This window comes from Antennarius striatus, chromosome 1 (genome assembly GCF_040054535.1).
Source record: "Antennarius striatus isolate MH-2024 chromosome 1, ASM4005453v1, whole genome shotgun sequence".
Classification (NCBI taxonomy): Eukaryota; Metazoa; Chordata; class Actinopteri; order Lophiiformes; family Antennariidae; genus Antennarius; species Antennarius striatus.
Genome location: NC_090776.1, coordinates 11,232,982 through 11,246,982, shown reverse-complemented (window position 1 = coordinate 11,246,982; position 14,001 = coordinate 11,232,982). Strand labels below are relative to the sequence as shown.

Sequence of the window (14,001 nt, the reverse complement as noted above, 5' to 3'; positions counted from 1 at the left end):
GTGCAAATAAAGACATACATAATGCAAGAACGTACAAATGCATGAATCACTCACTTTGCAAACGTGACCTTGTCCTTTGGGGAGAAGAAGATGTTGCCTGGCTTGTCCGTCACGTTGCCGGCGGTGATTTGGTTGAGGGGGAGCTTCTTCTTGGTCATCCTCAGTCGGGTTCCTCCTCCGTCTTTGGACTCCAGTCTAACTTTGGGCGCCCAGCCTTCAGCTGCGGCTTTGCGTCTCTGTCTGGGAGAGGAGGCAGGTGGGGGAGGAAGCTGGGGGAAAGGGGGGCGACCCTGGACGTCTGCTGGCGGGGGAGAGCGCACCGGGGGGGCGGTGGAGTCCGACTGCGTCCTCGTGCGAGATGTTGACTCTCCTGTCCACTCCATCAAAAGGGAACTGGGCCTGGGGGGCTTGCCGGCGGTGGCCGCGCCCCCGGCGTCTCGTCCACCCTGTCGACTCTGCTGTATCCTCTGCAGAGCTTCTCCCCTCTGCTTCTCGAACAAATCTCTGTCGTACTGAGCGAGGAAGAGGCGCTGGCGCTCCAGAACTTCCTTCTGCTGTCTGATCTGCTCCATCATCTCCTTCTCATTCTGCTGCTGCTGATTCCTCCTCCTCTCCTCCTTCTCCTCGTTCAGACGCACCAGCCTCTCTATGACAGCCTGGTTAGCCAGAGGGACAGAGGTGGCGAGGGGCGGGGCGCTTTGAGGCACAGGAGTCTGCTCTGGCTTTTGTGGCGAAGGTGTCGACTCTCCTGTCTGGGCTGACGAATCTCGACTCTCTACGGGGGGACGGACGAGATCGCTCAGCTCCTCTGTCAGTGGCGTTTCTTTCTGCATGCTGATGACCACCACCACCGGGCGACGCGTCGACTCTCGCCTGTCTCTGTTGGTCTTGAAGGCGGTGGTGGCTGTAGAGACGGGGGCTTCCGTATTTAATCCAGGTTCTTCAGCAGGATGATAAGACATCAAAGCGTTGCCCTCACTGGTAGGAGCATAAAATGTAGGAAGGGTATTCTGATCTGTGGGGGCAGAGGGGGGTGCTACATCCATCTTGGTCTGATCCTGGACAACAGCATCAGAACCCCCTGTTCTGTGTGGTTCAACTGGTTTTGGGCTTGTGGAAACAACAGACTCAGGTGGAAGAGGGGAGGACGGTTCCTCACTGTCGGTCATCTCCTCGGTGGCTTTGGGGGGCTCCTCGTCCATGGTGAGGAGCTCGAAGCTGCCTTTGGAGCTCTGGCTGTCAGGTGTGCCCTGTGGTGAAAGTAGAGGTGGTGTGGACGGATGCACCAGCTCAAAGGACCAGCGGCGCTCCTCCGACGGAGACGAGGCTCCGCCGCTGGTCGTCCGCACCTTGAGGAGCTCCAGGCTGAACTTGGCCTGCTCCAGCTCTCGCATTCGCCGGCTCTCTCTCTTAGCCCGAGTGGTTTTCTGACACAACTCATCCACAGCTCTCCTTTCTCGCACCACCACAGCGGAGGGTGGGCCTGAGGTCGGATATTCGTTTGGGGCTGCAGAGGGTCTCTCCTGGATCCTGTCCCCTTCTTCCTCCTTGACTGAGCTTTCGAGGCTGCTGAGGATCTGGAGGCTCCTATCTCGCTGCCCGTAGGAGTCATCCTCCCACGTGCTGAGGTCCAGCCCCATGATTCTCTCAGACGGGTCCTCCTCGTCGGTGGACACTAGGTTCACCTTTCCATTATGCAGCAGCTTCTCCTGATGTTCCTTCTCCCTCAGTCTCTGTTCTCTCTGTTTTTTAACGCTGACAATCAAGAAGGCGTAGTTACAACTCAAATAGATGTCAAACTACTTTCCTCTTTTTGAACTAAGACACGTTTTAAACAGCTACGGTCATTCTTCACAGATTCACACTGAGAACTTCAAGCGTGCACTAAATTCTGGTCTTGCTCTCAGAAGCTCAGCTGACTGCAGATCTGCTTTGGGTTGGATTGCTTACGTAATGACATGTTCTTAATAAGCACGCTGCACGGCTAAATACACTGAATCAGCTGTGTGCAAAGATTAATCTGCTTTGTCTCAAGTTTGAAAAAAAAATATCACCACACATACCTTTGAAATTATTTTCAGACTCCTTATAAAATGGTTTCTTTTCATGAAACTGGACAATTTTGCGGTATTAGAGAAACCATTCTTCTGCTGCTGCTCAGGTCATTTACTTACTTCTGCCTGACGAGGTAGCCTCTGCTCAGCACCTGTAGCTGCACCACGGCAGCATGCAGACGCAGGTAGGTGTCTCTAGCTTGATGACAGCGCCAGGCCGTCTGGATGACGGTAGCTGCGGTGCAGCGCCGGGACAGCCACAACCTCCACGTCCTCTGCAGGACCAGAGCAGCCTCCCTCCACAGCCTGAACCTCTGTCGCTCCCTGAAACCTCGCCAGCAGGTCTGCAGGCACAGAGCTGCCGCCTCCAGGGCAGAAGGATCGTAATCTTCTACCTCCTCTTCCTCGACCGGTCGGTACAAATGCCACCATTTCTGTTAGGACATGATGATGATGAATTATTTCATTTCTTTACATTCACAGTGTGTTCATATGTTTACTGATAATGTTTCCTTTTGAAGAGGAATCCTCTTTATTTGAAGGGTGATATATATTTTCAAAGACTGGACCCACATTTGTATTTTTCTAGTTTCCAAACTTAGTTAGGTGCTTACAAATATTTGTTGCTGTTGAAACAAATTCTGGACCAAATACCAGGTAAAGGTGGTTTTGGATTGACTTTATATCAAACCTGCAAGCAGTTTCCTATAGCAGCCGAAGTAAACCATCCAATCACAAGACGTCATGATAGCAGATGTAATATTTAGCTAAACTGCTAAAGATCTGTTGATCATGACATCTGTTCAAGAAGCAATTGATCTTTATTTTTATGCTAATCACTGAGTTATCAATCGGTACATTCAACTGGTGTCGAAGCCGCTGTGTATCCTCTCTGTGTCCTCTGTCAGTCTGTCATTAAAGTCAACTTGCCAATATTCAATACAGGTGTTAGTTCTGCATCCTAAAAATACTTATCATGTTTACAATACTTCTTTTAAGTGAGGTTTTTGTGACACCAAACGACATTTAGAGATTGAACCCCCTCCTGTCAATCAACCAAGCTGTACAATAAATAAGTTTAATGTTAGTCTTTTCAATTTCACATTTAATACTTATTTCCCCTGAAGTTGGACCTAATGAACCAAACCACATGTAGGAATACAACCTCAAATATGAACTAAATAACTGATTGGTTAGTTTTTAGCTAAAATGTGCTCAAAGTTCCCTCAGTAAACTACTGTAATATAATCATGCAAACATTAAATTATGCAATAATAACCATTAAATTAAGCTTAACTATTAAAAACTCTCAGGATTATTTTCCATAACAAAAATCCTTAAAATCCCACAGAAGGACAGGGATGGATGGGAGCGGCGCTGATGTAAAGCTCTGTACCGTACCTGGATGCGGACGGCCGCTGCTCTCATCCTGACAAACTGCCTCCTCTCCAGCTGGGCTCTGAAGCGGCGCTGCAGCGTGACGATACGTCTGAGAACCTCCCTGTGGAGTAAGGCCTGGAGCCGCTGGCGCTCGGCCTCCCGTAAAAACACCTGAGGGGAGGGACCGCCAGGGAGTCACAACAGGCTTAATGCTTCATGCAGAACGGGCTGACAGCACACAGGGAGGCACACACACACACACACACACAAATCCCTGGCCGGATACACAATCACAAGAATGTCAGGTATGATCCTGTAATTATATAGACAGCATCCTGAAGTTATAGAGCTCTCCATCACACCTCATTTTCCCAAATACGGGCCGCTGTCTTCATGACATCTTTCACTTCAGAGGGACAATATGAGGTCCGCCTCGACACGATCCTTTCCCCACATCACCGACTCTATTTATGGTTCATGCAAGTCACCAGTTTGATAAACTATCAGTGTCTGAGTAATTTAGTCTACAGCATTACTTTGAGTAAATGCATTTTGAAATGTTGGACTAATATATATATATATTTAAAACAGATGACGCTAAATAACTTTTGTGTACAAATGTCAGCAAACGATGACAACAGAAAAAACAACTAAATCGGTGTTTGGCTGATGTGTGGTGACAATGTCATTCATTGATCCCCAGGAAAGATTAGAAGCATTTTTCATACTTTTATTTCCCAGCTGGATCGGGCTGACGTTCACATTAACAGCTTATACACAATTAATTATCAATCCATGCGGTGGTCAGTGGAACTCTTGGGTCCATCTATAAAACCTAAACAAACATTTTTAAAAAAATTATGAAAAAATTAATGGGGGAATTAAAAATCCCATCTATAACTCATTAAATTGGTTTTTGATAAGCTATGAAAGAAGAGGATGAAGGAGAGGCTGGAGAAGAAGAGAGAACGACAGCATTCTGTCGTATCCATGATGTGAAACTGGACACTAGAGCCCTAAACATGTTGTTACCGCAGTGGTTTCCACAGATTCAGAGAAAGAAAGAAAAGCAAATTCAATTATCCATCCAACATTCATCACATGCTTCTGCCCCATCTGACGAAAGTTCGTCATTCGAAACCAAGTTGTGTGCAAAGAAACAATCACTGAAGCTCTGAATATCATGTTATATTGCGATACAAGTGCTTGCTGCAATACCCAGTCCAAGTTTTAATGCCTAAAAGGAAGTGGCATCTGTTCTGTGGCTTCAATGAAGATGATATGATAAAATAATTGTTTAACAATCGTAATCTGGGTTTAAGCCTGAATGAACTGTAGTTTTGAGTTGAGGTCATCACTCAGCCCTACTGTGTGCCATCAGAAAACCTGATGAAGAGGAGCTGAGATGGTGCATACCATCGTCTTTCCCACTTGGCACCCGTCTGGCTGCAGGTCCAGCTGGGTCAAACACTGCTGAATGCCCTCCCTGGTGGCGCTGGTGCCCTCTGGCAGCAGAACGCAGAAGTGATGCACGAAATCCTTCAGAGAGAACAAGGAAATGAGAGACGATGATGAGAATCAAGGCCTTGCATTCAGGGCTCACGTTGACTGTATGTACAGGTACGTGTTCAACGCTGTCAGGCACGGAGCTAAATGTCGAATGTAATCTTAGTTTCTCAAACACTTATTTTTGTTGCCAACACTGTGGTCTTGATGTCCTTCCTGTAGCATCTCTGGAGTTGAATCCCGCTATCAAGACACATGTGGTTTCAGGTAAAAGTCCATGCTGGACATATTTGCAGGGGTTCAAACATCATGGTTTAAATATGCTGAACTCCCACTCTTCGAACTGAAGCCCATTGTCTGAATTCAATACGCTCCGCACCCTGGGCTGTAGGGGGTGGACAGGGAAACAGATGCTGTGTTTATACAATTAGGAACATGGGGAGTGTTTCGAAGAGCAGAGGACAATGGAGAGGCTCTGTTCTGAAGGGTCAGAAATCAGCTTAGTCTCCCAAAGTGATAGCATGCCAAAGATATTTCTCATTAATGCTGACCGCAGTACTAAATATGTTTAAACACATTTCTGGTAAATGACAATGTCAGATGCTAAAACCATGAACTCATCAGCAGAGTCCGAGTCTAATGGGTTCAACAGTCAGGTAGCGTTCCAACTAAATAACTCATGACTAAACATACAGTAAAGATTCATTTCGTAGTTCACAGAGGAGGTCACGTTTTCACCTGCATCTTTTTGCTGTTTGGTTCGTCTTTATCAGACAGACGAGTGTATGAATCCTGAGTGCTGACACATGAAGGGAAGAACACCTTCAGTATCTGTGTGGATGTACAACATCTTTTCGACATTCTCTCTGTTTCACAAAAACCGGTGGACAGATCTGATGAAACTTGAAGTGTTTGTCCTAAAGCAAAAAAGACTGATCATCAAAACACTCACCATCACCATGGCTGCCCATGGGGTTCCCTCAGTGTTAAAGAAAAAGAATTTATGGATCCAATCAAAACCCAGTGGCTCATCTGTTGGACACATGTCCCTCTCATCTACCACCAGTCTGTCAGGCACTTTATAAGTAATAGACCAAGTCGTGAAGAAGTCCCTTGTAACGTTTTAGTACATTTAAAAAAAATTTGTGATCAAATCCTTCCCTTCCTTGAGTGGTCACCTTATCGTGGTGGAGGGGTTTGTGTGTCCCAATGATCCTAGGAGCTAAGTTGTCTGGGGCTTTCTGCCCCTGGTAGGGTCACCCATGGCAAACAGGTCCTAGGTGAGGGACCAGACAAAGTACTGCTCAAAGACCCCATATGATGACAAAAAACACTGACACACGTTTTCCCTTGCCCGGATGCGGGTCACCGGGGCCCCCCTCTGGAGCCAGGCCTGGAGGTGGGGCTCGAAGGCGAGCGCCTGGTGGCCGGGCCTGCACCCATGGGGCCCGGTCGGGCGCAGCCCGAAAGGACAACGTGGGTCCCTCTTCCCATGGGCTCACCACCTGTGGGAGGGGCCATAGGGGTCGGGTGCATTGTGAGCTGGGCGGTGGCCGAAGGCAGGGACCTTGGCGATCCGATCCCCGGCTACAGAAGCTGGCTCTTGGGACGTGGAATGTCACCTCTCTGGCAGGGAAGGAGCCTGAGCTGGTGTGTGAGGTGGAGAAGTTCCGACTAGATATAGTCGGGCTCACCTCCACACACAGTTTGGGCTCTGGTACCAGTCCTCTCCAGAGGGGTTGGACTCTCTTCCACTCTGGAGTTGCCCATGGTGAGAGACGCCGAGCAGGTGTGGGTATACTTATAGCCCCCCGGCTTGGTGCCTATACGTTGGGGTTCACCCCGGTGGACGAGAGGGTAGCCTCCCTCCGCCTTCGGGTGGGGGGCCGGGTCCTGACTGTTGTTTGTGCGTATGCACCAAACAGCAGTTCAGAGTATCCACCCTTTTTGGAGTCCTTGGAGGGGGTGCTGGAGAGCGCTCCCACTGGGGACTCCATCGTTCTGCTGGGGGACTTCAATGCTCACGTGGGCAATGACAGTGAGACCTGGAAGGGTGTGATTGGGAGGAACGGCCCCCCCGATCAGAACCCGAGCGGTGTTCAGTTGTTGGACTTCTGTGCTTGTCACGGACTGTCCATAACGAACACCATGTTCAGACATAAGGGTGTCCATATGTGCACTTGGCACCAGGACACCCTAGGCCGCAGTTCGATGATCGACTTTGTGGTCGTGTCATCGGACTTGCGGCCGCATGTCTTGGACACTCGGGTGAAGAGAGGGGCGGAGCTGTCAACCGATCACCACCTGGTGGTGTGTTGGCTCCGATGGTGGGGGAAGATGCCGGTCCGACCTGGCAGACCCAAACGTATTGTGAGGGTCTGCTGGGAACGCCTGGCGGAATCCCCTGTCAGAAGGAGTTTCAACTCCCACCTCCGGCAGAACTTCACTCACGTTCCGGGGGAGGCGGGGGACATTGAGTCTGAGTGGACCATGTTCCGCGCCTCCATTGTCGAGGCGGCCGACCGCAGCTGCGGCCGTAAGGTGGTCGGTGCCTGTCGTGGCGGCAACCCCAGAACCCGTTGGTGGACATCAGCGGTAAGGGATGCCGTCAAGCTGAAGAAGGAGTCCTATCGGGCCTTTTTGGCCTGTGGGACTCCTGAAGCAGCTGATAGGTACCGGCAGGCCAAGCGGAATGCGGCTTTGGTGGTTGCTGAGGCAAAAACCCGGGCGTGGGAGGAGTTCGGTGAGGCCTTGGAGGACGACTTCAAGACGGCTTCGAAGAGATTCTGGTCCACCATCAGGCGTCTCGGGAGGGGGAAGCAGTGCAGCATCCACACTGTATATAGTGGGGATGGGGAGCTGCTGACCTCAACTCGGGACGTTGTGACTCGGTGGGGAGAATACTTCGAAGACCTCCTCAATCCCGCAGACACGCCTTCCCATGAGGAAGCAGAGTCTGGGTTCTCTGAGGCGGGCTCTCCTATCTCTGGGGTTGAGGTCGCCGAGGTAGTTAAAAAGCTCCTCGGCGGCAGGGCCCCGGGGGTGGATGAGATCCGCCCGGAGTTCCTAAAGGCTCTGGATGTTGTGGGGCTGTCCTGGTTGACACGCCTCTGCAACATCGCGTGGACTTCGGGGACAGTGCCTCTGGATTGGCAGACTGGGGTGGTGGTCCCCCTTTTTAAGAAGGGGGACAGGAGGGTGTGCTCCAACTACAGGGGCATCACACTCCTCAGCCTCCCTGGTAAGGTCTATTCAGGGGTTCTGGAGAGGAGGGTCCGTCGGGAAGTCGAATCTCGGATTCAGGAGGAGCAGTGTGGTTTTCGTCCTGGCCGTGGAACAGTGGACCAGCTCTACACCCTCCGCAGGGTCCTTGAGGGGGCATGGGAGTTCGCCCAACCAGTCTACATGTGTTTTGTGGACTTGGAGAAGGCGTTCGACCGTGTTCCTCGGGGGGTTCTGTGGGGGGTGCTTCGGGAGTATGGGGTACCGGACCCCTTGATAAGGGCTGTTCGGTCCCTGTACGACCAATGTCAGAGTTTGGTCCGCGTTGCCGGCAGTAAGTCGGATTCGTTTCCAGTGAGGGTTGGACTCCGCCAAGGCTGCCCTTTGTCACCGATTCTGTTCATAACTTTTATGGACAGAATTTCTAGGCGCAGCCAAGGCGTTGAGGGTGTTCGGTTTGGTGGCCTCAGTATCGCGTCTCTGCTTTTTGCAGACGACGTGGTGCTGTTGGCTTCATCAAGCCGTGATCTCCAACTCTCACTGGAACGGTTCGCAGCCGAGTGTGAAGCGGTTGGGATGAGAATCAGCACCTCCAAATCTGAGACCATGGTCCTCAGTCGGAAAAGGGTGGAGTGCCCTCTCCAGGTTGGGGATGAGATCCTGCCCCAAGTGGAGGAGTTCAAGTATCTTGGGGTCTCGTTCACGAGTGAGGGTACAATGGAACGGGAGATCGACAGGCGGATCGGTGCAGCGTCTGCAGTGATGCGGACTCTGTATCGGTCTGTCGTGGTGAAGAAGGAGCTGAGCCGAAAGGCAAAGCTCTCGATTTACCGGTCGATCTACGTTCCTACCCTCACCTATGGTCACGAGCTATGGGTCGTGACCGAAAGAACGAGATCCCGGATACAAGCGGCCGAAATGAGTTTCCTCCGTAGGGTGTCCGGACTCTCCCTTAGAGATAGGGTGAGGAGTTCGGCCATCCGGGAGGGACTCAGAGTCGAGCCGCTGCTCCTCCGCATCGAGAGGAGCCAGATGAGGTGGCTCGGGCATCTGGTTAGGATGCCTCCTGGACGCCTCCCTGGTGAGGTGTTCCGGGCACGTCCTACCGGGAGGAGGCCCCGGGGACGACCCAGGACACGCTGGAGAGACTATGTCTCCCGGCTGGCCTGGGAACGCCTTGGGATTCTCCCGGAGGAGCTGGATGAAGTGGCTAGGGAGAGGGAAGTCTGGGCTTCCCTGCTTAAGCTGCTGCCCCCGCGACCCGACCCCGGATAAGCGGAAGAGAATGGATGGATGGATGGATGTGATCAAATCCATGTTCTAAAAAGGATGACCATAACCCTGGTGCTTTTAATGCATGTTTTCAGTCTTGTGGGATAATGAAAAACTGAACAACGATGGTACTTTATGTTTCCAGTTTCTCTCGTGACTGAATTTATAATTTGTTAGTCTATTTGACAGGCAGCAGGTGTTTTAGCATAAAGCACAGTAAACAATGTGCACAGCTACACCAGAAACACTGCGGCTTCATGGGAAAATAATCTCTGATTTGGTGATTTACACACAGTGACTCAATCTTTGGCAGAAACCCTGACATGACACAACTGGAACGGACGAATGCTAAAACCACAAAATGGAAACTAAAGTGAGACCAAACTGGAGCGGGAGAGAGCCGCTCCCAAACGTTTCTGTCCAAAGACTGGTTTCCAACCAGCATAAAACACAATCGGCTTTATTAGTCACAGCAATGACGTCATTCTGACCCTCACCACTGCGGTTAAGATGGCTGCCATCGCACGTCCAACATCAGTCCCTCCTGACGCCACACATCATCAAACGCTGCTCAAGCAACATCGGCGATCACTTTCACCTTAACTAATGGAAAGCTGAGTGTCGTTTAAAGTTTCTGGATGCGAGCAGAGAATCATTCTCCCGGCCCGCACACGTCTGCCCAGCAGGAACACATTAACGTGATCCGGTTACGGCTGGAGGACGTGATTCCTGGTGTTTCACTCTACACACGGTCCATGAGGCCGTCCGTTTGAACTCCGTAAATGTTCTGTCATTTCAAGAGGAAGCTCTTTAAACTAGAGATGAAGTTTGATGAGTTAATAAAGGAGCAAAGGGAGTTTTTGTTTCCACTATTACCCCATTTGAGGATATAGCCGATGCCACTTGGCAGAAATATTCACACACAAGGTGATATTTTAAATATGGCAAACATTCTTGTCGTGTATAATAATAATCATCAACTTTCTTTTCACTTTCTAACTCCATCCTGGAAGTGAGGTATAAAGATTTCAGTAGTAGGAAAAGAACTTTTTTCTTATGTCACTAAAATCCGTCAAAGACTATTTCTTGTGCTTTACCTTGAAGCTGTACTTGATGTTGTAGCCCGATTGCCGGATGCGCACGGTCTCCAGCATCCCGGTGTAACGCAGCTGCCTCAGGACCAGGTTATCATTAAACCTCAAGGGCAACTGGAGGGATGGAGGGAGGGAGCGAGAGAGAGAGAGAGAGAGAGAGAGAGAGCAGCAGAGGGGGGAAAGAAGATAATCAAGAAGAGAGGAGGAGGAGAATTAACAGGTGTCGGAAGTTACAGAGAGACGAACAGGACACGGTTACCACCTCAAGAAATGTCAAAATGATAAACGCTTTGAAATGAGAAAGGGAATCAGAAAGGATGGGGCTTTACCTTTTCAGCATTGGAACGGATGCACTTGACAAAATAAGGCTCAGACTGACCCAGAGTCTCCATGAGCTTATTGAGAGAGGCCTGAGAAAGAAGAGGAACGCGTCAAACACAAAACGAGCACACAGTGTTTGTGCTGCTCCGTGGTTAAAGTCCCTGGCTATGAATACAGTAATAGGTTCGCAGGAATGAAAAAAAAAGAAGAAATGGTGTGTGTAGCATTATGTATGGCTGTATTGTGTCTCCACAAGTGTGTCAGCGTGTGTTTGGGGATGATTTAGTGTCAGGAGCAATTCAGGCTCCTCCCCCTTCATGCGACATTAAAGCCATCAATGCAGGAGGATGTGGGAACTGAAGTTGTCCACACACAGAGGGGCCTGTCTCATTAATCTCACGTCTCAGACTCCTGTCTTCTCTCAGAAACCGAACAGAAGTGAGGAAAGATCAAACTTTCTGCTTTCTCAACAAATTAAATTAGTTTCTTTTTTTTTTCCAAATGTGGTGATTATTCAGTTTTTGTCTGAAATCTCCAGACATTATGTCAAACTTTTAAAGACTTTTGGGTGTGTAATGAGAGCGGCGCAATAGACTTCACAAACATTGAGAACCAATGTGGGGATAAATGAGTGCACAGTGAAGACAGCAGGCAGACGGAGCAAGAAATGGATGTTTCCACCCACAGCCAGTTGTAATCGACACGCCTTGTTTTTGTCATATTCACAGCTGGAGGGAGATTCCACAGTCCAGCTCGGGATAATCATATTATTTTTATGGTGAAAACGGTCACATGGAAAATCCACTGCCTCTGTGTGGATGTTGGGTGTGGGCATCTGACCTGGAACTGAGCGCTGATACTGGGTGGTTTCTTCTTCTTGTGGAGGTGAAGCAGCGACTTGGTGATGCGGTCAGGAAGTGTCAGGTTGCTCAGGTACTTCAGTGACTTCACGTTCAGTAAATGCTGCAAACAGGAGGAGCTTCAGTCAGTTGGAAATGCTGATAATAAACCAGTGCATTAGAGTCTGTCTGTCTGGATAATTAACTATAGTGTACCTTTGGAAGAGAAGGCTTGGATTTGTAGTTTTTATTCCTCCTGTTGAGAACAGAGAAGTTAGCACGATTTAACGTGAACAACTAAATCCCTGATGCTTTAAATCAAAAGGTGACAATCTATCGTCTGTCCAGTAGAAATGAATGTTTTATGGCTGTCTCAGTGGAATGACTATTTGTCTGTTGGGTAAAATCCTATTTTCCCCTCCAGAGGGAGGTTAGGGTACCAATCAGATCTCACTGAGCTGGTAGGATTGTATTGATCGCTGAAGGATATGTTAGTGAGGAAGATATTGTTTTACTCCAACGTGACCTGTCTGGTACTGTCTTTCAGGGATGTCTCTCTGTCAGTAGGAAATGCCGCTGACCATAATAGCAATCGACAGTTAAATTAAAACAAAAATCTTATCCAATGACCAGAAAGAAAATCACTCATAAAGAGAAGAACACTAATATGTGTAACATCTGAACAGACTGCAGGGTTTTGCTGTGATTCTGCTTGCTACTGACATCAGGATGTCGTGGGCTCTCTCCAGGAGCTTGCTGCTAGCAGAGTTGACAAAAATGCCGTCTTCTTCTGTGGTGGAGCCACCAGAAAACAAGCGATTCTGTCGACCAACACGTCCATTCCTGCTGAGGCCTGGAGACCCCCTGCAATTAAAATACCCACATTGTCATTCATTTATGAAAACCCAAACTTTACATATCATGTTTCCTTAGTATTGGAGTTTCACATCACAGCAACACAACAAACCAGCTGCATATCGATGTTATTTAAGTTGATTTAAGTTGAAACTGTAAGTGATCTACAGTAAAGTAAGTTAACACCTTTAAGCAGAAAACAATTTCAAATCAAATTATTTTAATACCTACTTTTTCTCATTTATTAAAACATATTTTTAATAATTTCATGGAATTGATTTTGTTTACATTAAAAAGTGTTCTGGTGTTTTATTAGTTTAACATAAAACTACTGTAATCTAAATGGGGATATCGTTCCTATGGAGCGTCACCAGCAGGGGCAGCCGTTTTCACACTTTCCCCTGGGAGGGTGTGGAATTAATCTTGGAATCATCACAAACTCTGAGACAGTTTACAGAACCCTAAACCTCCTCCCTCAAGGTGAAACCTAACCACCTGCCCAGAACACAAACAAAAACATGGAGGTCAGCCTATGGTGAAAACCATCAACCACTCCGATTTGTTTTAGCAGAGGAGAAAAGTGTAGGAACTGAGGCAAGCAGTACACCGCAGGTCTGCCTGTTCTCACGGAGTTCAGATACAACCACACAATCATCTTCATTTCAGAGAGCGCCAGGTCCTGATGCTTTTAGTGACGACAAGGACAGCTCCTGACGGAATGTCATGAAATCTTGTATGGATGTGCACAGTCTCCACAGGATGAAACACACTTAGTATTTTTGCTTTTAAGCTACAGTTCACAATATATAGTTGTGAACAAATAACTGAAACGTGACATGCTCTTCAGCCCTTACATCCTTGCACGCTAAACAGATAAAATATGAGGAATATTATACCTCAAGTTTCAAGTCTGATTTATTATTCTCATTCACTATTTACACAACAAACAGGGAATAGAGTCATGATCATCTGCGCCAAGTAAGAAAAGAAATATGATGCATAAAACAGAGTGAAGATTAGAGATGCAGTTAAGACAAAATACAAAAAAAGATAAATATAAGGATGCATAAATAAATAGATAATGAATACTCCCCTATAGTGTCAGTGTAGGGTCATACATGTTCTGGATGACAACACAGTGTTCAAGACTCTGATTGGTTGTGGAAAGAAGGTATCACAGAAAAATGACGCAGCTCCTGCTGCTGCCACACCTTCTGTCCAATGGCAGGAGAGAAACAGACTGTGGAGGGCGGGACATCCACTGCTATCTCTTAAGGTATTTCTAAATGCATATATAGACTACTGTCCTTTTATAATGCCACCAGTTGCACCACCTCCTTGTTGTATGACGGTTCATTAATGTTAATGAGGCCCACCATCACGTGACTACAGTCAGCTTCATGGTGAATGCATGAGCAGTGTAAACAACAGGGGGCTGAGTACACATCCTTGAGGGAC

At 48.3% G+C, this 14,001-nt stretch overlaps 1 protein-coding gene across 11 annotated transcripts in view; it reads right to left on the bottom strand.

The window, feature by feature from the left end:
- The window catches only part of myo9aa (myosin IXAa), a 107,948-nt gene that overhangs the window by 9,091 nt on the left and 84,856 nt on the right, over positions 1-14,001 (bottom strand). For all 11 annotated transcript variants that reach the window (XM_068332966.1, XM_068332208.1, XM_068334543.1 and 8 more), the window contains 9 exons: positions 12,412-12,552; positions 11,905-11,944; positions 11,690-11,812; positions 10,858-10,938; positions 10,532-10,642; positions 4,851-4,973; positions 3,456-3,605; positions 2,175-2,488; positions 55-1,755 (listed from right to left, as the gene is read on the bottom strand). In XM_068332966.1, the coding sequence (XP_068189067.1) occupies positions 55-1,755; positions 2,175-2,488; positions 3,456-3,605; positions 4,851-4,973; positions 10,532-10,642; positions 10,858-10,938; positions 11,690-11,812; positions 11,905-11,944; positions 12,412-12,552 (2,784 nt within the window). The remainder of the gene's footprint in view (positions 1-54; positions 1,756-2,174; positions 2,489-3,455; positions 3,606-4,850; positions 4,974-10,531; positions 10,643-10,857; positions 10,939-11,689; positions 11,813-11,904; positions 11,945-12,411; positions 12,553-14,001) is intronic.